At 44.9% G+C, this 23,611-nt stretch overlaps 1 protein-coding gene across 2 annotated transcripts; it reads left to right on the top strand.

The window, feature by feature from the left end:
• The first annotated feature begins 10,549 nt into the window (after window positions 1-10,549).
• iars2 (isoleucyl-tRNA synthetase 2, mitochondrial) lies at window positions 10,550-23,591 on the top strand. 2 transcript variants are annotated; one of them, XM_072365619.1, is made up of 24 exons: window positions 10,550-10,975; window positions 11,948-12,070; window positions 12,174-12,327; window positions 12,405-12,553; window positions 12,733-12,782; window positions 12,856-12,965; window positions 13,074-13,161; window positions 13,435-13,550; window positions 13,800-13,969; window positions 15,292-15,382; window positions 15,504-15,655; window positions 15,785-15,945; window positions 16,071-16,173; window positions 16,748-16,841; window positions 19,282-19,362; window positions 19,894-20,002; window positions 20,175-20,277; window positions 20,717-20,833; window positions 20,930-21,061; window positions 21,136-21,242; window positions 21,335-21,480; window positions 21,591-21,781; window positions 22,455-22,599; window positions 22,874-23,591. In XM_072365619.1, exons 1-24 carry the CDS (start codon window positions 10,706-10,708, stop codon window positions 23,017-23,019), a joined length of 3,108 nt encoding a protein of 1,035 aa, XP_072221720.1. In that variant the 5' UTR covers window positions 10,550-10,705; the 3' UTR covers window positions 23,020-23,591. The 2 variants fall into 2 exon arrangements, with proteins under 2 accessions (XP_072221720.1, XP_072221721.1); XM_072365620.1 differs by lacking the exon at window positions 19,282-19,362 and having other exon boundaries at window positions 10,551-10,975.
• The last annotated feature ends 20 nt before the right edge of the window (window positions 23,592-23,611 follow it).

Genomic DNA, 23,611 nt, shown 5'->3' on the forward strand with positions numbered 1-23,611 from the left:
GCAACTTGCATTTTCATGTTATACATTACAGGAAAGAGAAGAAATAAAACAGGGCTTGTGTTTCTTCCTCAATAAACCCCAGGATTAGATACATAGATGGGTGGTGTCAGGTGAAGATTTCCTGTAGATGTTGGTTCCTCTGAGCTTGTTGCTCCCTCCACAGATTAACATTATCTCACAAAGGCTCGGTATCATTTAAAAGGCTGTTTTGCACCCCCTTTGAGGCCAAACATCAATGTGTGTGTCTGAATGTGTTAGCCATGTGATGCAGTGTTCAGGGGGTACTGTACATTTTGACTTGACAGGAGTTCCATGCAAGAATCAGGGATCTATATCAAATTAGTGTGTAAATAATTAAGTAATTATTTTTAAAAAAGTGTTTGTCTCTATGTGGCCCTGTGATGGACTGGCGACCTGTCCAGGGTGTACCCCGCCTTTCGCCCAATGACTGCTGGGATAGGCTCCAGCCCACCCGCTACCCGATTAACGGATTGACGGTATAGAAAATGGATGGATTTAAAAAAAGGCGAAGCTTTGAAGGAGTGTTGGACTACATATTGATGGTGTATAAGAAAATGGTTAAAACACATTAAGTGCCGCTTCACCACTTGGTCCCCAATTATGTAGCATGTAAAAAAATGATAAGTGAACCAACATATTTGATAGTTGTTATTTTTGCTTGTTTTAGTTTTTTGTTTCCTTTCTCAACACTTAACACTTCCTGCCTCTTCTGTAGCTGCAACATGATGTCATTGCGATGCATATAGATATCATGTCACACTAGCCAAAAGTTTCCATGTCACTTATACGAACAGTGCCAAAATAGATTTTCTCACACCAAACACCAGTTTTGAGGTCCATGATCTGAACGTAATATTTTTGAATATATGCAATTTAAGCTCTATGTAATAATACCTAAAGAATTCTTCAAGTGATATCTGTTTTTGCATTGGTAATATACTCTTATGCCGTTTCTTTGGTTGTCACAGTACGGTTTACAAACGAGATGATTTCCCCGGTGTACTTACTGTCAGTTAGTTATATATTTGCTTTATCAACGGTACGCCATGTCTCTTACATGAGCCTGAAAAAGGATTTTATAGTTGTTCGTCATGCAGAACAACTGCTACAGGAGAGGATGTGGTCACGGGATCTGAAACGTTTCAATAAAAGTCCCCATACATAAAGCAAGACTGGAAAGTTAATTGCGGTGGGGGTGGGGGGCTTCATTGTTCAAGTAGAAAGACAGAAACTGGATAACAGCATAAACTGCCGGTGCTCAAGACTTAGAAGAGAGAGGTATTTTTTCTGGAACTATCCAGATTGGTCCAAAATTATAATTACTATGACGTTTTGAGGAGGGTGTTGACTTCACGGTAGTTGTAATGCTCTCAAACTGTCTCCAGGATGTGGTGATAAAAAACACAGAGTTTCCCTAATGTTTTCTTGGGGGGGGGTTTCTCCTGAGCTGTCACCTTATCGTGGTGGGGGAGTTTGCGTGCCCCAATGAGTCTGGGAGCTATGTTGCCCGGGGCTTTAAGCCCCTGGTAGGGTCACCCAAGGCAAACAGATCCTAGATGAGGGACCAGACAAAGAACAGCTCAAAAGACCCCTTATGATGAACAAAAAATTTGGACCTCGTGATCCCTTGCCCGGATGTGGGACACCGGGGCCTCCCCCCGGAGCCAGGCCCGGGGGTGGGGCCCGGCAGCGGGCGCCTGGTGGCCGGGTCTGTGCCCATGGGGCTCGGTCGGGCATAGCCCGAAATGATGACGTGGGTCCCCCTTCCGACGGGCTCACCACCCGTGGGAGGGGCCAAGGGGGTCGGGTGCGATGTGAGCTGGGTAGCGGCCGAAGGCAGAGGCCTTGGCGGTCTGATCCTCGGCTACTGAAGCTAGCTCTTGGGACGTGGAATGTCACCTCTCTGTTGGGGAAGGAGCCGGAGCTGGTGCGCGAGGCTGAGCGGTTCCGGCTAGATATAGTCGGACTCACCTCGACGCACGGCTTGGGCTCTGGAACCAGTCCTCTTGAGAGGGGTTGGACTCTCTTCCACTCTGGAGTTGCCCGTGGTGAGAGGCGCAGAGCAGGTGTGGGCATACTTATTGCCCCCCAGCTGTGTGCCAGTACATTGGGGTTTACCCCAGTGAACGAGAGGGTAGCCTCCCTCCGCCTTCGGGTGGGGGGACGAGTCCTGACTGTTGTTTGTGCCTATGCGCCAAACAGCAGTTCAGAGTACCCACCCTTTTTGGAGTCTCTGGGGGAGGCACTGGAGAATGCTCCTACCGGAGACTCCCTCGTTCTGCTGGGGGACTTCAATGCTCACGTGGGCAATGACAGTGAGACCTGGAGGGGTGTGATTGGGAGGAACGGCCCCCCCGATCTGAACCAGAGTGGTGTTATGTTGTTGGACTTCTGTGCTGGTCATGGACTGTCCATAACGAACACCATGTTCAGACATAAGGGTGTCCATATGTGCACTTGGCACCAGGACACCCTTGGCCGCAGTTCGATGATCGACTTTGTGGTTGTATCATCGGACTTGCGGCCGTATGTCCTGGACACTCGGGCGAAGAGAGGGGCGGAGCTGTCAACTGATCACCACCTGGTGGTGAGTTGGCTCCGCTGGTGGGGGAGGATGCCGATCAGACCTGGCAGGCCCAAACGTATTGTGAGGGTCTGCTGGGAGCGTTTGTCAGAATCCCCCGTCAGAAGGAGCTTTAACTCCCACCTCCGGCAGAGCTTCAACCATATCCCGGGGGAGGTGGGGGACATTGAGTCCGAATGGGCCATGTTCCGTGACTCCATTGCCGAGGCAGCTGATCGGAGTTGTGGCCGTAAGGTGGTCGGTGCCTGTCGTGGCGGCAACCCTCGAACCTGCTGGTGGACACCAGTGGTGAGGGAAGCCGTCAAGCTGAAGAAGGAGTCCTATCGGGCCTTTTTGGCCAGTGGGACCCTGGAAGCAGCTGATAGGTACCGACAGGCCAGACGGGCTGCGGCTTCGGCGGTTGCTGAGGCAAAAACTCGGGCCTGGGAGGAGTTCGGTGAGACCATGGAGAACGATTTCCGGACGGCCTCGAAGAGATTCTGGTCCACCATCCGGCGTCTCAGGGGGGGGAAGCGGCTCACAGTCAACACTGTTTACAGTGGGGACGGGGCTTTGCTGACCTCAACTAGGGATGTTGTGAGTCGGTGGGGGGAGTACTTCGAGGAACTCCTCAATCCTACCAACACGTGCTCGGAAGAGGCAGAGTCGGAGAGCTCGGAGACGGGGCCTCCCATTTCTGGGGCTGAGGTTGCCGAGGTGGTCAAAAAGCTCCTCGGTGGCAAGGCCCCGGGGGTGGATGAGGTCCGTCCTGAGTTTCTCAAGGCTCTGGATGTTGTAGGGCTGTCTTGGCTGACACGCCTCTGCAGCATCGCGTGGACATCGGGGACAGTGCCTCTGGACTGGCAGATTGGGGTGGTGGTCCCCCTCTTTAAAAAGGGGGACCGGAGGGTGTGTTCCAACTATAGGGGTATCACACTCCTCAGCCTCCCTGGTAAGGTCTATTCGGGGGTATTGGAGAGGAGGATCCGTCGGATAATCGAGCCTCGGATTCAGGAGATGCAGTGTGGCTTTCGTCCTGGCCGTGGAACAGTGGACCAGCTCTATACCCTCGGCAGGATCCTGGAGGGTGCATGGGAGTTCGCCCAACCAGTCTACATGTGTTTTGTGGACTTGGAGAAAGCGTTCGACCGTGTCCCTCGTGGAGTCCTGTGGGGGGTGCTCCGGGAATATGGAGTGCCGGACCCCTTGATAGGGTCCGTTCGGTCTCTGTATGACCGGTGCCAGAGTTTGGTCCGCATTGCCGGCAGTAAGTCGGATACGTTTCCGGTGAGAGTTGGACTCCGTCAGGGCTGCCCTTTGTCACCGATTCTGTTCCTAACTTTTATGGACAGAATTTCTAGGCGCAGCCAGGGCGTTGAGGGTGTCCGATTTGGCGACCTCAGAATCGGGTCTCTGCTTTTTGCAGATGATGTGGTTCTGTTAGCGTCGTCAGGCCGTGACCTTCAGCTCTCACTGGAGCGATTCGCAGCCGAGTGTGAAGCGGCTGGGATGAGAATCAGCACCTCCAAATCCGAGACTATGGTTCTCAGCCGGAAAAGGGTGGAATGCTCTCTCCGGGTCGGGAATGAGATCCTTCCCCAAGTGGAGGAGTTCAAGTATCTCGGGGTCTTGTTCACGAGTGAGGGACGAATGGAGCGGGAGATTGACGGGCGGATCGGTGCGGCGTCTGCAGTGTTGCGGGCTCTGCACCGACCCGTCGTTGTGAAGAGGGAGCTGAGCCAGAAGGCGAAGCTCTCTACTTACTGGTCAATCTACGTTCCCATCCTCACCTATGGTCACGAGTTGTGGGTAGTGACCGAAAGAACAAGATCGCGAATACAAGCGGCCGAAATGGGTTTCCTCCGCAGGGTGTCTGGGCTCTCCCTTAGAGATAGGGTGAGAAGCTCAGTCATCCGGGAGGGGCTCGGAGTAGAACCGCTGCTCCTCCGCATTGAGAGGAGTCAGATGAGGTGGCTCGGGCATCTGGTTAGGATGCCCCCTGGGCGCCTCCCTGGGGAGATGTTCCGGGCACGTCCCACTGGGAGGAGACCCCGGGGAAGACCCAGGACACGCTGGAGAGACTATGTCTCTCGGCTGGCCTGGGAACGCCTCGGGGTCCCCCCGGAAGAGCTGGAAGAAGTGGCCGGGGACAGAGACGTCTGGGTTTCTCTGCTCAAGCTGCTGCCCCCGCGACCCGACCCCCGGATAAGCGGCAGATGATGGATGGATGGATGGGTTGCACACCCATGTGGTTTTAACTGTTTCACTGAATCAACTAGGTGCAGGGATGCTTTTAAAGGCACAGATCATAAAATAATTACAATCACACTTTATTATACACTTACTTACTATCTACTTATGTTCCGTTATTTGTTATACAATTGAATTACAACTGAATACTGTAGATAAATGAATATGTGAATTCAGTGAGGACATCATAGCTAAATAGCTCAACAGGACAGCTGGTGTGCATTGCAGTGCAGCTAACAGGCGAGGAGAATGACACTAGGCTTTTGGTCATGAACCAAAGAGTTTGTCGTAAAGACTTAATCCACCTCGCATTTCTTTATATATTGTAGGAACAGTGAACAGTTCTCTTGGTTTCTTCAAAGACATTCCAAAGCTCTTCTTTGGATGTCGGCTGCCTTTTGTTCTGTTCTCTGTCAAGATGATCCCACCCTGCTTCAACAGAAGATGGATGAAAAGGTCCAGATGCATTTCTCAGGTCTTTGCAGGACTTCTTTTTCTCTTTCTTAATGACATCACTTTCAGATACTGTTCATCTGCTGTAGATAGTTTTTTTAGGCCTGACACTTCTTTCTTCTTTTTTGCTCAACTTGTTACATGATGATCTATTGTACACTCCATGTAAAAGTCAACCACTTTAGGTACAAATAAACACGACTCTGTTTTATTCTACTCTATTTTAATCTGAAGTGCTTTCATTCACGATCATGCTCTTTGGATTACTGACCAACTGCAAAATCAAGAGCTTTGTCTCATGTTTCCTTTTTTCTTCTGCGTAAAATATTCAGAAAGCAAAGAACTTACTCAACATGAGACACACAATCTCTTTTCTTTTACTTCTGATCTTTGTTTCTCCAAAAGAAACAACATTTCAAACAGGCATGACCTCTTTAACAATACATTACATTGGTGAAACCATGGAAACAATGCCAACATTGACTGAGTGAGCAGTTTGTCATGGTGGGCGTGAATTTTCTAAGATCATGCTGGACATGTGACTTTATTTGTCACGCTGAAAACATGCTTTGTCTTGTTAAAATGTGGAAATTCCAAAGAACAGGTCCCAAAAAGTCCACGTCAGGGATACGGAAGACATAAACGGGTGCAATGTTTGCAGACAAGACTTTCACTTGAGGCCCATTCCAATTTTTCCCCTTAGCTGTACCATTTTGGCCGAATCCTTCCATTTTGCACTTATGGTGCAAAATCTTTCTATAAGGATCAAGGTGTGGCAGAATTCAAAGGGACTTGATGCTCAGTGGTGGGTGGGCCTGATGCTCGAAATTGTGGCAACAGTTAGTCACAAAATCAGAAACATGGTTAGTCAAGCCATTTGACTGATTGCCGCCTTTGCTACCGTTTAAAAAAAAAAGTTTAACAGTTCTCAACTTTGCTCATCAGGCTACAGCAAAGTAAAGCATCAGACCAAATTCCACAGTGCAAAGCACTCCATCGAGCCAGCTGCTTGGTTAGTGTAAGGAGGGTTTCCTGGGCAGCCATTCTGTTGTCATCAGGACCAAGAGTCAAAGTAGATGAGGCTGGAATCAATGAGACTGGAAGCAAGAGTCTTAAGTGAGAATATTCTTAAGATAATATTCTTTAATACTGCGTACACAGGGTCATACGATCGCATGCATCAGACGTAAGATCTTGAACAAAGAAACCATCTCCTATCTATACTCTAAAACAACACGTCTGTCTTTAGTTGTTATTAACTTCATATGGTTTCTCTAAGGATAGTCCACACATACTGGTGCCATGTTGACATGTCATATGTTTTCTCTGAACCTACTGGTACCATATATCACAAGGTTGACCCTTCCAAGGTCCTGCAGCCTCAATCAGGCATGACTTCTACCAAAACGTATTATCAGTTAGCTTTAATCACCACAAACACCTGGTTGGAATGAGGCAAATTATCTATGGGTAGCTCAATATTGAACAGTCAATAGTAATATAATTAAACCGTTCTCATCATTTTCAAGTCACAGCACCATAATCAAGTAGTTGTTCATGAACCATCCACCTCCCTTTGAGGGCTCCGTTGTAACCGGTGTTGGTGGCTTGACTCAAATAAAATCTATTCTGAGACAAATTGTGTCACCAGTGCAAGTAATGTAAAACAAACCAACACTGATGTATATGGCTCTCTGTGGTACCACATATATTTTCAACATACCTCCGCGGTGTAATGAAGTTTCCAGAAGTCATGATAATTTTACAAATTATTATGACTCGAGGCTGTGGAAACCATTCCCAATTAACTTCTCAAGGAATCATTGGGATTCATCCTCAAAATTTACGTTCACATTAGCAGACTGAAGCAACTGAGAACCTATTTTTCAAATTGATGTGACTCATATCAGAGCTCTAAGGCTTCAGAAATCCAGTCATCATTTTCAGACAAATCTGAAATGTGTCTATTTCACAGCAATAGTTTGCATGTTTCAGTCTGAGCCAAAGTGATGAAGCAAATGTATTATAGGCATGCAGCCATTTCACTACAACCATGCCAATGACATATCAAATGTTAACATGCAATGTCTCTGCAACACTTCCCTTAAACAGTATGCATTCATATTCATTGCTATCATATCGAGCCAACTTCACTGTATCACATCCTTTAAAAGCTATGGCAAATATGGAACAATGCAGGAACACCTCTAAAAGATACTGAAAGAGTGCATGTGATGTGATATGTGAGTTTTTAAACTTCCCCATCTCCTGTGTTACAGGACAAAACGGGTTCTGAAAGCATGAAGTATTCATGCAAAATTACAAAGATTCAAAGCAACGTCAGCAGCTGGTTTCAAGGGGTTAGAAATGCAGATTACTGTTTAGAGGAGTGGAACAGAGCAAGTGAGGGGACTGCATAGCTCTGTGGTGTCTTTCACCTCCCATTAATGTCCCTCCTTGTGTGTGCCCCCCCCCCCCCCCCCCCCCCCACCTTTCCAAACCAACAAGCTAACCTGAACTCCGTTTTTGCCTTGTGTTCCAGGTGGATGGTGGGAGTTGGTGGAATGGCCAAAGGGGAGGAGGATGAGGTGGTGCCTTAAGTGGTCACACTCTGATGGTCAATCTAAGCACAACTCTTCACTTGATCACCTGAACACTTAAGTTTCATGGCTGCACTGCAGGAATGTGCCTTCTTTTGCTTTGTAGAGACTGCATGGAAGGAGACAGATCGAAAATGAACAACTTTGGTTAAAAAAAAAAAACAAGTAAAAGCTGTGATTCTTGATGAAGTACCGAGGATAGAACGAGTTTGAAAGTTAGGATCACGGAGCAAAGGTCCTGATCTGAATCCAGCAGATAAGTGCTAGACAAAAGCACCTTTGTTGTGTGATCAGAGTGGGGTGCTATTCCCACATAGATCAGGAGTGGGGAGCAAAAACAGGTGAATTCCAGGAGTGGTTCTGAGATAGAGGCCCTTTGATGGCAAAGCCCCCCGCACCAGATGGCAGGGGGAAAGGCCCAATTATTTACTCTGTCAGTCAATTATTAAAGTGGTTCTTTGTACTCACACCTTCCCATTAGGGGAGAAAATAACTACTGGATATTTGGTGGTGGATGTGGTTTAAGAGACCCTACAAAACATTTTGGGTTATAAGATTTTTCCAATACACAATACCCCCCCACCTTCATTAGAGTGGAAAGTAAATTTATTCTAATAGTTCAACATCTGAAGTTCCTGTTTTTCAGATCACATTCAGTTTTTAGTTTCAACATTACATTTGCGTAAACTGTAATGTGCACAGTGACAGGCCTAAAAAAAAAAAGTTTTACATTTGAAGGTGGCAGTAATTAAATTTCCCCACTTCCACAAATGCAAAGCCTGTGACTTGGCCCAAGATTGCCAAGTTCTGCACAAGCCTCCTAATGCTGCATAGAATTTAATCAAGTGTGCTGAAGCAGGGAAATGACTAAAACCTGCAGGACAGCGGCCCTCGGACTGGGTGTGGACATCCCTTCGTTACAGGGCTTGTTCGAGAGTAGAAAGAAAACATACATATACACGTCACGACAAAAACTTGGGTCACAGAGCTTTATTTTTCCAAAATTAACAAGAGTCTAAAAATCACCCAACAACTTTCCAATAGCTTAAAGCCAATTAAATGGTCAAGTGTCACATTAAATCACACTGTACCTTACAAAAACATTAGCCTACACCAGATGATTGCACAAACAGTGATTTCTTTTTTTTGGTTTAGAAAAATATACAGCCAGTGAAATAGAGACCAGAGGTTAGGGCGTCAAACTGGGCGAGTCTGAAACGCCGAGTTTCAGGACGTGTGCGCGCCTGCCGAAATCCTTCATTATTCCTCCTCCCCCCAAAGTTCAAATATGTTATAGGGTAGACCCCCCCCCCAGACCAATGTTGCATCCATACTACAGCTGTGCCGACAGCACCAGTCCAGTTACAGAGACCAGTCGAAGAGGAGAGAGGCTGCAGAAGCCAGGGGGATCAGCAGGGTGAGGGTGGCGGCACTCATGCAGCAGGCGCTGCTGCTTGGCTCCGTTCCGTTAGACTGAACGCCCTCACTGGCCACCTGCCGAAAAAAAAAAAAAAAAAAAAAAACCGTTAGAGTGGCCCACAATTAGGACATATTGGAGAATACCTCTAGCACATGTTTCTTGGGTAAACGTCACTTCAGTTAAGTCAATAAACCTGCACCAGTTAAAGCCACAACCCCCAAAAGTCTATATATTCTAACAGGAATAGAGAGAGTAGAAACTGAAGGAATTTCCCCCAGATATCTGAAAACATTTTGACCAAAAATAATCCACAACTACAAGATCAATGCCTTACTATGAAAAAAAGTTAAACGGATAAAAGTGAATCAAAGGCTAAACACACCTGTGATGTGAACTGGAGAGCCAGAATAAGAAAAACTGCGAGGAACCCGATGCACAGCTTGGTCATCTTGCCGGTCGTGTGTCTGCAGGACTCAGGTGACCTCTTGGAGTGGATGAAGAAGCGAATGTGGTGAAATAATGCAGCTCTGCGTTTTTATACCAGCTCTGACATCATCAGCTAACAGACGACACCTGCTGCCGACCATATGCTGCATTCAGGGCCGTCTGAAAATGACTGATAAAGTGAGAATCCAGCGAGTAATTTAATCTCAGTGTTAAAATCTGTTGAACAAGTCATCCTTAGAGCAGTGTTTCTGATTTTATTGTACATCCTCATCTATGACCACGAGTACTGATACTGAAAAGTTTAGTAATGAGCAAAAATACTGTCTGAGTAAAAATATTGACGTACTGTGATTAACTTAGTTGTGATTAAAATAATGATGATATTTGAGTTTTGCTCTTTAAAGGTCTTTTGTTTTTCTTAGGAATAACATTACTCCATTTGTTTCTCTTTATTTGTTTAGCCCATTCCCCTATTTTGAATGTCCTTATAGGGTGAATTAAGTAATTTTCTATCCTCAGTTCAATTCATGGTCGTGACTTTTCATAATGTTTTAGTCTTACCTCATTTAACCACTAAGAGGTGACAAAAATCACGATACCCTGACTGTATATTTAGTTTTGAAATAATAAAAATAATTGTAATTAGTGTTGTTCTATCAAACCTTCAACCACACCATTTGGGTAACATATTTAACTCTTCTACATATTAACAAAGTGTTTTCTGAAAGGTAGATAAATAGTATCTTCCAACTACGCCTAAAATGGAGCAGGCATGGCCCCACTGGCTTTCCGTAGTTGTCCTCTCTGTAATTTGTTCCGGAAGAAACAGCTTCACAACCAGGAGGGCAGAATATGACAACACAAGACGAGCACGCTGGAACAACGCACAAATAAAGGCACCACTTTCTGTTTTTGTGCTTTGCTTTGTCCACGGAGCTACGTCGCCTCTCCATGCTGCTGTTCCGGGTATCAGCAGTGAGCCCGACGCTGGCGAGATGGGGACAGAGGTCACACCGGGGAGGCGGCCTCCTCGCCCACCGTGCTGTCTCCTTCAGCTCCAGCCGCTGTCGTGGTGTCAGCTCAGGAGAGGGCAGCGCTCAGCCCGCGGAGGCTGGCTCCGCTAAAGCTCTGTACCGAGACACGGTGCTCCTTCCCCGGACCGAGTTTCCCATGAAACTGACCGGACAGAAACTTCTGGACCGAGAACTCCAAATACAGCAGGTGGGTCGATAAATGGAGGCTTCATCAACACTGTCAAGTTTATCCTACTTCGTGTTTTCATGACTGAACACACACTTTGTTGCCCTTAGATTAATATTTCATACATTTTCTAATGAATCAGTCGTTAGTTACCCAACAAAATGTGCGTTTTTGGTACTGACATGGCATATTACAGCATGCCATGTCAGTACCAAAACCTAAGTCAAATACAGAAGTAGCTGTGTGTTAACACAATACCAAGGAGGAAAGACATCAGCAATGATCTTAGAGAAGCAATTGTTGCTGCTGTCAATCTAAGAACGGTTATAAGGTAATTTCCAAACTATTTGGAGTCCATCATTCTACAAAGAGAAATATTTTTCAACAAGTGGAAAACGTTCAAGACAGCTGTCAATCTTCCCAGGAGTGGACGTCCCGGCAAGTTCAACCCAATGCTTGGAGAAACTGCGAAAACCCAAGAGCTACATCTCAGACTCTACAGGCCTCAGTTAGCATGTTAAATGTTAAAGTTCATGACAGTACAATAAGAAAAAGACAGAACATGTATGGCTTGTTTGGAAGGGTTGCTGGAGAAAGCCTCTTCTCTATAAAAATACCAGCTTAGCACAGCTTAGGTTTGCAAAGTTGCACCTAAACAAACCACAAGACTTCTGGAACAATGTCCTGTGGACAGACCAGACCAAAGTGGAGATGTTTGGTCATAATGCACAGCAGCACGTTAGAAGCAACATTGTTAAGAAGAGTGCACACTGACTCTGCATTTTGACTCAGTCGTTGTTAAATAGAAAATGATACAATGTAAGAGGTCGTGTATTTTTATCTGAGTGTGTATTTCCCACGTAAAGGCCGCAGGATTTTTTAAAATAGTTTGTCCAATCTTAGAAAGGAAAGAGGGGTTCGTTTTCTTTCTAGCGTGACTATAACCTCCCTGTTAATGCTGGTTTTCTGTCATCGTGCTCACTGATTCTGCAGGAGAGTGGGTTTGCAGATTTATATTCATGGCAGAGACAGAGGAAGGCCAAAAAAGAGTTTTGCCTTCATGATGGACCCCCATATGCCAATGGAGACCCACATGTTGGACATGCACTCAATAAGGTAATTTATTATTCATTTATTTATTCAGTTTTTAATCGTGCCACACGTTTGAACTTTTAGATGTTATAAAAGCTCAAGGTAACAAAGTAATGATTCATTTCAGATCCTGAAAGATATTCGTAACCGTTTTGAGCTGCTAAGGGGGCGGCAGGTCCACTACATCCCAGGCTGGGACTGCCACGGCCTGCCCATCGAGCTGAAGGCTCTGGGAGAACTGGGCACCACTGGCCTCAGTCCGATGCAGATTAGACAGAAAGGTGAGGATGTACGAATGGTTGCCTGATTAGTGCGTGGATTTGTTGTTGCTATAATGTCTTGTTTTTATCTTAACTAGCGCGGGAGTTTGCAGAAAAGGCAATAGGTCGGCAGAAGGCTGCATTCCAACGCTGGGGGGTGATGGCTGACTGGGAGCAGTGCTACTACACATTTGATGGGACCTTTGAGGCAGCTCAGCTGAAAGTCTTTCAGGAGATGCACAGCAAGGTGGGCAGAGATGTGCTCTTCAAGATTTCTTGATGCTAAATTGGCATTTCAATAAAATCAATAGTAATATTAATAGTTAGTGTAAAACAAGCTGGTGATACTGTAACAACAACAGAGAGGGACTGAAACGAAGATGATTTAAGGTTTCACAATTGTTATCCTTCTGTGTTGCTTTGCAGGGGCTCATTTACCAGGACTACAAGCCTGTCTTCTGGTCACCTTCATCCAGGTACCGCATTGACACGCCGGCCCATCTTTAACGTGTTCTTTTAAAGCTACATCCAGTCTTTGTGCCCTTACAGAACAGCCCTGGCAGAGGCAGAGTTGGAGTACAACCCTGAACATGTGAGCAGAGCCATTTATGCCACGTTCCCTCTAATCAAGCTGCCGCCAAAGATCGCCTCAGAAGAAGGTAATTCAAACGCACACATTCAGGTGGTTAAAAACTTCTTGAAATGATTTAAATCTGTCCCAGTGGTGATTCACCTGACTGCGTGTGGGTGCATGTGTGCCTCAGTAGGTCTGGACAGTGTCTCTGTGTTGGTGTGGACCACCCAACCGTGGACCATTCCTGCTAATCAGGCTGTGTGCTACATGCCAAACGCCCAGTAAGAACCTGAACCACAAACTGATGAAATAAGATCATAGTTAATTTGTTAAGCTCTCTGCTTTCAGACAGCTTAAATTGAACATTTAAAACAAACAGTTACGGTGTAATTTCTCTTGTTATTTACATTCCTTAGCTTTAGTCAGACTAAGGCTGAATATAGTAATATTACAGGACAAGATGCACCTGGACTCATGAATAATGATTAACTTGTGGTACCATTGCAGTATGTGGGGATTTTCCTGACAGTAACTGGCCTGTTTCTGCTTTGCAGGTACTCTCTGGTAAAGAGGGCAGACGATTCTCAGCTGCTGTTGGTAGTGACTGAGCGCACAGCCAGCCTGGCAGCACTGCTGGGCACCGAGCTGCAGAGTGTGGGCTCCTTCACAGGTGACCCTCAGATCATTAGATCTGAATTAACAGATTTAGAGAAACAAAAAGCATCAGAGAGCTTTTAAAAACATGTTTTTCATTGTGGGATCGTCGCCCAGTTAATTAATCTCTGTTTTAAAAGTGCGTGTAGGGCCAGTAATATACTTTTATATGGTTATATAAAATGTATCAAATAACTGATCAATTACTGCACTGCTCAAATACTTCATATCAGGAATGGACACATTTTTCTCTTCTTCTCCAAAGGTTCCCAACTTGAAGGCGGGATCTGTAAACATCCCACAATTCCCGACAAGCAAGTCCCGTTATTGCCGGCCAATCATGTGACCATGGGAAAAGGAACAGGATTGGTCCACACAGCGCCAGCTCATGGCATGGACGATTACAGTGTGGCTTCACAGTTTAAACTGTCAGTGGTATGTTCTGGTCTTTAAAAAGCAAACCTGTCAGGAATCAAGAAAAGCTGCTTTTTTTTAATATGGTGCCTGCAGAGTCGTTTACTGCAGCTTCAACACATACGTTCCTGACGTGTTCAACAGTAAGGAATGCCGGAGCGTTTTTATTTTTTTTTTCATGGTTCAGGATTGGACAGCGCACGAGTGAGGAAGAGTCATCGGTTACCTAATAACAATGACAAGGAAACTCATTTGTACTAATTTAACAGCCAGCTATCACTGCAGCCTGCTGTCTACCCTGGATATCTTAAACAGCTATTACAACACAAAAGAAAATAAAATTTAATATAAACTTACCGATGTGCGTCCTAGCCGTTTAGTAATGCTATGATCCTCTGCACTCAGGGACAGCATAGGTGAATCTGAGGACAGCAACATCCCAGCTACACAAGTTGCAGTGCATCCACTAAAACAAAACACACAAACAAACAGGAAGAATAAAACTGCAGAAAGTTTTCATGAAGCAGGCTTTGCATGACTCCTACTGGTTTGAGATAATTAAAGACTAACTTAACTTCGATTAGATTTCTTTCAGTCAGTTAAGTTTTAATGTTATTTCCATCCATCCATTTTCTATACCCGCTTATTATTAGGGGCTATCTGAGCTGTCATTGGGCGAGAGGCGGGGTACACCCTGGACAGGTGACCAGTCCATCACAGGGCCACACAGAGACAAATGAGACAAACAACCATGCACACTCACTCCTAGGGACAATTTAGAGATGCCAGTTTAACCTAACATGCATGTTTTTAGGTGGTGGGAGGAAGCCGGAGTACCCAGAGAACCCACGCATACACGGGGAGAACATGCAAACTCCACACAGAAACCTCAATTAACAAACCTTAATAAGTAGCTCTTTGTGACTCGTTTGGTTATTTACCTCCCCATATTTTCTGCTCTGAAAGGTGAACATAAATGCATAATGAGGCCATGTGTGCACAGCTTTCAGCCTTTATCCTTCCACTACACCTCAGTAATTAATACAGTGCCTTTTTAAGCCCCAAAGCAGGGTTTGTGACACATGCAAAGCAGACCCACACCAGCAAGCTACTGAATTAGTGGGCCACGAGTGTGGCTTTTGTAAATTTTGCGCTGCAGGCTCATCATCAGTCAGATCGTTGGTTTGCTCTCTCTCTTGTCCCTTTTGCTGCTCCATGTTGGAGTTAGTTTGTTCCAATAGGTGAAACTCTTTTGTGTCATTAAAAATCTTTTAAGGCCATATAATTCAAAAACGCAAAGAACAAGTCAAGATGATGGTATGTGTGTTTTTCTTTGGCTAAAGGAGTGCATGGTGGATGAAGATGGCAAGTTCACGGAGTTGGCCGGACCCGAGCTACAGAACCTGTCTGTGATGACAGAAGGCACTGACAAAGGTAGATTATCAAACATTAACCCTCATGGACCACTGGCTGTGGGTTTGTGCTATATCTGTGTCTGTTTTTATTCTCTCCTTCATGTATATTTTTGTGGATCCCACTTTGCTGCCCATGGCAGTGATTTCCATGCTGAAGGAGTGCGGGGCTCTGGTGCTAGAAGAGCAGTGTGTCCACAGCTACCCATACGACTGGCGAACAAAGAAGCCTGTTGTCATCCGGCCAAGCAAACAGTGGTTCATCAACACGGCATCACTCAAAGACAAAGCCAAGGTAAACCTGACTTGCTGCTGTAGTTTGTCTGTGATGCACAGAAAGGGTGGGTTAAATCTCAGTGATACTTTGTATTCATGGTTCATCTGCAAGGGGCAATGGAGTGTATATACGTGTGTGTGTCTGCAGGAAGCGCTGCAGAAGGTCCGTATTTTGCCTGAATCAGTGCGGGGCAGCCTGCTGGCCATGCTGGACAGACGGACCTACTGGTGCATCTCCAGACAGCGAACCTGGGGGGTCCCGATCCCAGTCTTCTACCACAAAGATACTGGAGAGCCTCTCATCAACAAGTGAGCTGACTCCACGTTTGGACCCAAAGCCACCAATCCACACACGTTCCCTTTTCTTTTTTTTTTTTTTAATCGAGCTGTAACAGACAAACTTTATACAGTGACCGTGTGTCTGTTGTCTGCAGATATACAGTTTCCCACATAGCAAAGCTCTTCAAAGAAAAGGGCAGTGACTGTTGGTGGGAGCTTCCCATTGAGACTTTGCTGCCACCAGAGGTGATTAAGAAGGTGAGTACATTTCGGTTAGTCTGAATTCGAGGCTGTTCAGACCCGGTATTATCATTTGTGCTGGGCTGTCCCACTAGAATTATATCACTGGATACAATGCTCTAACAGAGCCTACAGGGTTTTCCGACTCATTGGTACTGAAAAAATCTCAAGGCAGATATTGCAGCAGAATCTTGTGTTCCCGAACATTTGATGTGTCAGCTGTTTGAACTCTGGGAAGCATAGATGTCAGCTCTATTCGAAGTTTCTGAGGCTGGTTGTTCTGATCATCTCATCTCATCTCATGGGGATATTGAGGACTGCGTGCAAAATAAACTGTGCTTTGTGGAGCAGTTGGTACTACCTAACAAGGCTACAGTAGCATTTGCTGGGTTGTACTTTTTAGCTCTGCTCCGCAAAGGTCAGAGCTTTCAAAACATCTTGTTATGCTCAGCAGTGCGAATATGAGTCAGGCTGAACCTTAGTTCTACTCTTCAATGTCCATGAAATGAAATGCCCAGCCAGCAGCTGCTTAGTGTGGCTTTAAGCAGTTAGGTTAAGAACCGTTCTCATGTGACTTTTTTTTTTATTCCAGAGTAAAGCAGGTCCAGTGAGTGACTATGTTCGTGGAGAGGACGTCCTGGACATCTGGTTTGACAGTGGAACATCATGGGCAGCTGTACTTGAAGGTACGTCTGCAGTTCTGAAATTCCTACAGACAGATGCAACAGCTTGGCGGGTAAATAAACTTACTGTGCCTTGAGCGTCTGTGTGCATCTTATCATGATAAACTGTGGCTCTGGAGACTTCTACTGTAGCAAGAAGTACCTCAGAGGCATTATGTCATATTTCATACAGACACAAAACTATTACAGCTTGTTGAAATCAAAACGGAAGCTCAGTCAGAAGATGTTTGTCTTCTGTTACATGAGAATAAAGCACTCATTCAGTCACAGTAACGTAGTAATGACTGAGTAATTATTGTTAAGGATTTAGGGTGCTTCACATCATAAACCACGTTTCAGCTTTTGAATGACTGGTCATTGCAACATCATGATGGAGTCCAGGGTCAGCGTGTCTACGTGTTATTTTGTAGGAAGCTGCATTTGTGAGATTTTTTTTTGTGCACAAGTGGACACTATATCCTGAGGTCTTAAAAGAATGTCTGTGGCAAGGTTTGGTCAAAATGCCACAGAGAAGGGAGTACAACAGCTCCCTTCTCAACCATGCCTTCACAGCTCTGTTTATAGCAGCTGGTTGTAGGGGGTGCAGTTAGCTACGTAACTCCATAACTGGTGAGAATTTTGTTGTTAATGAAAAACAAAAAGTTCTGACTTCCCAATTTTTCGGTTGATATAAAGAATGAGGCATCGTTCTGAAGTTGTGGAAAGAGATAAAGATGACCAGGCCGGATGACTCCACTCTGAGCTTCTACTGTGATGTAACAGTACCCTGCACAGAGTGTTTTAGGTATTTCTTTTAATTAAGAGTGACAAAAACACCAAATATATGTTCTCAAGCAGAAAAAGATAAGTTTTTATCATAGTATGTGTCTCCTGTTTTGTATGTTCCAGTTTCCATTATTAAAGTCAATACTCTGATATTGTACAGTGGTGTGTTGATGTTGCTCTTTAAGGCTTCGGTGCTCACATCCTCAAGGTTGTTTTCAGAGAAGCTCACAGAATGCAAGCTTTTAAATGTCTTTAATCAAGTCTCCCGTCATTAGATTGATTGTAGAGAAAGCTACTTTGCAATACCTGATGTAGTCCACCACAACAAGCAAGCCGCTTTGTAAGGAGTCATTAGCTAAATCAGCAGTTGGCTGGTTACAGTTCTGGATTAGGAAATGGCAGCCTCAGCATACCTTGGACCCTGGATAAGGTGTTTTCAACACTCCATCAGTGAGGTAGAGCAGTGACCGTAACTGCTAACAACACAGTCTGGCCTGATGAAAGTGAGGGGGGAAATTCCCTCTCAGCAGACACCTTGAGTTTAAAGCTTCTACTTTGTCTTGCAAATGATGACTCTGATGATCTTTGGACTTTTGCATGGAGAATTTTTGACCCTTTGGATAAAGGTTAAAAGCTAGAAAAACATAATAGTTGTGTTATGTCAGCAAGTTTTAGAACACTGCTTCAGAAAGTATCAAAGATGCTCAACAGTTTTTGTAGTTGGACGAGTTTTCTTCGCTTCCAAATTAAGGTTGTAAAGCGCTCACACAATGGATGATTTTACATGCCATTTGATGCTTTGTGCCTAAAACATACTGATCGCCTGATACTTCATTCATAAAAAGAGAAGCTTCTTTGCATGGAGATGTGTGAAGACTTTAAAAAATATTACAGCAAAAAGCAACAAGGTATCTCTAATCAAGATGTGAGGAGTGCTGCAAGAAAGTCTTATTAGTTAATGAATTTAATTGAATTAGAATAATGAATTGAATCAACACTGTATTATGATAAGATTTGATGGTTAAACTGGCAACAAAATCTGGTACAGGAGCCTCAAGGTGACTCAGGTCTGACAGAACCGATCCGGAGCTCACCGGTGCTGCGTTCACTGTCACTGCAGAAACGATAGCGAACAGGTTTTCTGTGAATGATAAACCCTGCACTGTTCTCATGAAGTTACTGAAATGACTGGTATAAGACAGTGTCCCAGATGACTACTGAATGTGTCCTCAATGCTTCCCGAGTGCATTCACATCTGTATTTATTTCTGTCCACTTGTTATCGGATTACCCAGGACAGGTTTTAGGTCGGGTCTGAACTGCCTCCAGCACTCTTTCATGCAACTTCTTTGCATCAGCTTCCTGCTCAAAGGATGTGCAGCTTTATCTGATTGATTGCTCGATTTAGCTCATCCTGTTTCCACTTCATCATTTGACACATTTGTTTTGTAAGCTCTGTAGAAATTCCCATGTCATTTGCTCATGCCACATTTGCTGTTTTATGTTTTGATTTTTAGCTAGAGAAATGGTTTGTGGTATCTGTCATGTAGGCTTTGTTAAAGTTCTAATGTTCATGTTGCATAGTTGTGCTTTTTCTGGAAAAAGATTTTCAAATTTTCCACAATCACAGTTTGACTTGTTTCATCACTGTCTGTGTCTTGATGTGCTGTAACTTCCAGAAGAGATCGAGGGAGACTCTGAGGAGCCTGAGTCACGTCTCAGCTGGCTTCCAACTGCACTACGCAAACCTCTGGTCACAGGTTGTTGGAACATTCACCTGCAGGGGGCGACACTCAGACTGTTAATTCCATTGCTTCCTTCTTTTTGCCTTGAAACACTGTTGCCAAACATTGAAGCAGGACATTAAAAAGTCTCTCCTCGGTGTCCAGCATGAGCCTCTTTGCCTTCTGTTTGCCTCTTTCTCGCCTTTGCATGCAGGATTGACGCAGAGCAGCTCCTTTTGGAAAACACTTTCTTATTATGGATTGGCCCAGACTCTGCTTTTTTCTCTGTCTCTTTTCTCTGTGGATTGATAAAGGCTGGAGATGTGTGACAGTCAGACAGCTGTCTGTGGGGAGTTTCTAACCCTCCTGAATGGCAGTGGTTACAAAGCTTTTCTGTGCTGTCGAGACTCGGTCGTCTTCAGGCGTTGTTTTTCAGACTAACAGTAGCTGGTGTCTCTTGTCTTCTTCCAGGCACATCTTTCTACTGGGACACACACTAACCTTTTGTTCGCCTCCTTTCTCATGTCACTGAATGTTTACTCACCATCTCCTCTACCCCCCCTGCAGAGTCAGACTCCAGAGCAGATGCATATGTGGAAGGAAAGGACCAGCTTGGAGGCTGGTTTCAGTCATCACTACTCACCAGTGTAGCCGTCAGGAACAAGGCACCTTACAAGTGAGTGTCCCATCTACTTCCTGTGGTCTGTGATGATTGACACTGAGCTGATGCTGACCATTCATTAATTTGCTGCACATTAGTTTTGATAATGTTTAGCTCTTCTTCTTTTGTCATTTGACCTTATTTCTCCAGACAAAAGCGTCTGCCAAATCAGTGTAATGTGTTTCAGGTCTCTGGTGGTCCATGGCTTTGCAGTCAGTGAGAAGGGGGAAAAGATGTCCAAGTCTCTGGGAAATGTTGTGGATCCTGATGAAGTGATCAACGGAGGAAAGGTGAGAGCAGAAGAGAGAAGCTGAGAGGAGGCTTTGGAGAAAGTCTGCGGTGATTTTGATAGTTTTACTCCTAAAAGGCACTGAGATGACAAGTTACTGAAATGAAAACTGTAATTTACAGCCAAAGAATAAATACATACAATCCATAGATGGATGAACTGAAGGTCCAGATGCATCTCTCAGGTCTTGTGTCAGATCTTTGCTGGATTCTTTTGATATTTTTGCTACTTTATAGTCACTATAGACACTTCTTCTTTTGTCCTCCCTTTGTGCAGTTTCCTCAATTTTTTTCTAAGGACACTTTAGATGACAATTAAAATGATTATTTTATGTTCCTTTTTATATTCTTATTTCTGAGATTTCTGCCTGCTTGTGGTTCTTCAGTCATTTTATATAACAAATAAAGCTCAAACTTTCTCTCGTGTCTTATCTTTGTCAGGATGCACCAGCGTACGGGGCAGATGTGCTTCGTTGGTGGGTGGCAGAATCAAACATCTTCTCTGAAATCCAAATCGGGTCCAATGCCCTCAACTCAGCCCAAGACAGCATCAACAAGGTACTGAAACCGACTGGACAAAGCTGCCGTGTGTTGGGTACCCAACTGCATGTCATTCCCTGCCTGATCACATGCTTTCCTGTCTTTATCTTCCAGTTGAGGAACACTCTCAGGTTCCTGCTCGGCAACCTGCAGGGCTTCGACCCACGTGTTCAAGCTGTGGACCCCAAACAGATGCACTACATTGATCAGTACATGCTGCACCTGCTCCGCGAGTACAGCATGAAGGTGTGTTGAAGGTGGACTCTCATCACATGTTCAAACCTTTCCTTCTGCTGACTGAAACCAGGGTCTGTGTGCAGGTTACGGACGCCTACAGTGAGTTTGATAGCGGCAGGGCCATCCGTGTCCTCCAGGCCTTCATCAACAGAGACCTCTCCAGTTTTTACTTCAGCATCATCAAGGACAGGTGCAGCTTCTCTGCAGCATGATAACAACATATTTAAAGTTTTGGATTTACCCTGCTTGCCTCCATCTCACACTGACGTGCCCTTCAAACAGGTTGTACTGTGATCCTGAGGACTCGTTGGGTAGAAGATCATGTCAGACTGCTTTAGAAGAGATTCTGGACGGCGTGACCCGATCCATCGCTCCCATGCTGCCACATCTAGCTGAAGAAGTCTACCTCCATGCACCAGGACATGACAGTAGGTGTCTGTTGGTTTGTGTAGCTGCTCCACTTAGCTTTGCAACAACACAATCTGCATGCGTATTACATGGTTGCTTTCTAACAAGAGAATTCCCAAACTGTCTACAGAAGGGGAGACGCTGTTCAAAAGTGGATGGATCAAAAGTAGCTCTGTGTGGCGGCAACCAGGATTGGAGGAGGCTGTGGAAGGGGCTTGTGCAATCAGGGACTCCTTCCTGTCTTCAATTCCAGGCAAAAATGCAGCCCAGTATGACCTCACTGTTGCCATCGAACCTGGCCTTCTGTTTGAGCTCATGGAGGTAAGTTGAATGATTAAATGCAAACGAAGGTGGTGGATGTTTCTTTTTAAAATGACCAAATGTGAACACATATGTATAATAAGTTCCAGAGTTGAATAAGATGATAGAAACGATGAGGAAAATATATAAATGCTTGTAAATGTGTTAAAAATGTCTTCCAAGTTAATATGTTGCTGATGTAATGATCTTCTTCTAAAGTAGTGATACATCACGGTTACACAGTTAACACCCTGGGATTCTATTAAAAAGAATCTCATTTTTATACTTTAGTTAAGAAACCTGCACACAACAAATCATCATCCGGTATTTATAGATTCAGTACGTTAACTTGTAAATATACATTTTGTATATTTCTGTAAATATACTATATTCAGTGTTTCCCAAAACGTTTCCCCATATTATTCTCCTGTCATAATATTAATGAGTGTTTCATAAAGAATTCATTGTCAAGAAAAACATACCAAATTTGACCAGAGCGACACATTTTAGGCACCAGTGAAAACGTTTGAAAATAAACTGACTTTAATGCTCTGCAGGACACTTCGCAGGTATAGAAGCTGTCAGGGTTGTAAGCAAACCCCACAACTCTACAGGGACCAGGGTTAGGGATCCATCAGGTCATGTTAGGTGGCAGCATCGGCAGCAATGGGACTGTCTACCTCTTCTCTTTCAGTCTCTCCAGGAGGAGCCCACCTCCACCACCTCCCAGCTGGCTGAGCTGATGATGGCAGCTCAGGTCAGCCTGGTGAGCGCACTGCCTCGTGACCTGCACCCAGATGCCCTGGTGAACCACGGCAGCTTCCTCATCAACCTGGAAGGTGAGGAAAAGGGAGCCGTTATATCGTTAATACGCCTGTCTTACAGTGGACATCTGCTGTTAGCAAACTGCTGTTTATGCCAGTTTTCAAAGCCTGACAAGTCTCTCTTTTGTTAAGCTTTGTTAAATTCTGCATTAAGTTGTTTAATCCCATACAAGTTCAGCAAAGATGACCATATATTGCACAACAAATCCAGGCTAAACTAAATACATAAATGGTCTGTCGTAAGGTATTTATGAGTTTGTAGAAATCAGTTTGTGTTTGTGTGTGTTAGGTGGTGTTATCCGTGAGGACAGTGGCTACAGTATAGCTGTGGCACCCACCTCTGCTGCCCGTTGCCCACGGTGTCGCCGCTACACTGCGAAATCTGCAGACTGCCTGTGCCCACGCTGTCAGAACGTCGTCTCGCAGGCTCACTGAGAGGCCTGTCACCACGACAACCAGCACGCATCGTCCTCATCAAGAAGTTCCCCTTGATGGCTGAACAGAGACGGTTTTACACTCCCAGTGGAAACTGTCACTCACTAGACTGGCCGTTGCAAGCGTGAATCCACAGCTCCCCACAGGGTTTGCTTCAAAAGAGAATGGCCTGATAACAGATAAAGCATCCATAACTTCAGCTGTTTTATGCACTCACTTTTCCTCAGTGGTAGATGTGAACTGTGGAATCAAAATGTCCAAAGCCACAATCAAATCTAGCACAGGAGAGGTTGTTTACTGTAAATATAGCTGAGAAGGAAGACAGTGATTTCAGTTTTGAGTCAAGAGGGAATGTGGGTCACACAGCTTTTCTTTTTCTTTTTGAATGTGTTTATGGCAGAATAAGTCACAGCGACGTGTCACTATGTGACCCCAGTAGACCATTTCTGAGATGAGGAGGGTTCTCAAACATCTTCTTTGTATAAATTCTGTTCCTTGTAAACTTCCTTAATAAATTAAGAGTTTATGGAGGGTCTGACTCTGGATTATAAATAAATGGAGCTTTATCTCTATGGTCTGAGTGTAAGGAAAG

Source organism: Leuresthes tenuis, unplaced genomic scaffold, assembly GCF_036924035.1.
Source record: "Leuresthes tenuis unplaced genomic scaffold, fLeuTen1.0.hap1 SCAF_15, whole genome shotgun sequence".
Classification (NCBI taxonomy): Eukaryota; Metazoa; Chordata; class Actinopteri; order Atheriniformes; family Atherinopsidae; genus Leuresthes; species Leuresthes tenuis.

What these genes read in the sequence shown, in the direction of transcription:
- iars2 (XM_072365619.1), top strand. Translation starts at nt 10,706, where the DNA reads ATGCTGCTGTTCCGGGTATCAGCAGTGAGCCCGACGCTGGCGAGATGG. An exon ending in GAGAACTCCAAATACAGCAG is followed by an intron (nt 10,976 to 11,947) that starts GTGGGTCGATAA and finishes CTGATTCTGCAG; the next exon opens with GAGAGTGGGTTTGCAGATTT. An exon ending in ATGGGCAGCTGTACTTGAAG is followed by an intron (nt 16,842 to 19,281) that starts GTACGTCTGCAG and finishes TGTAACTTCCAG; the next exon opens with AAGAGATCGAGGGAGACTCT.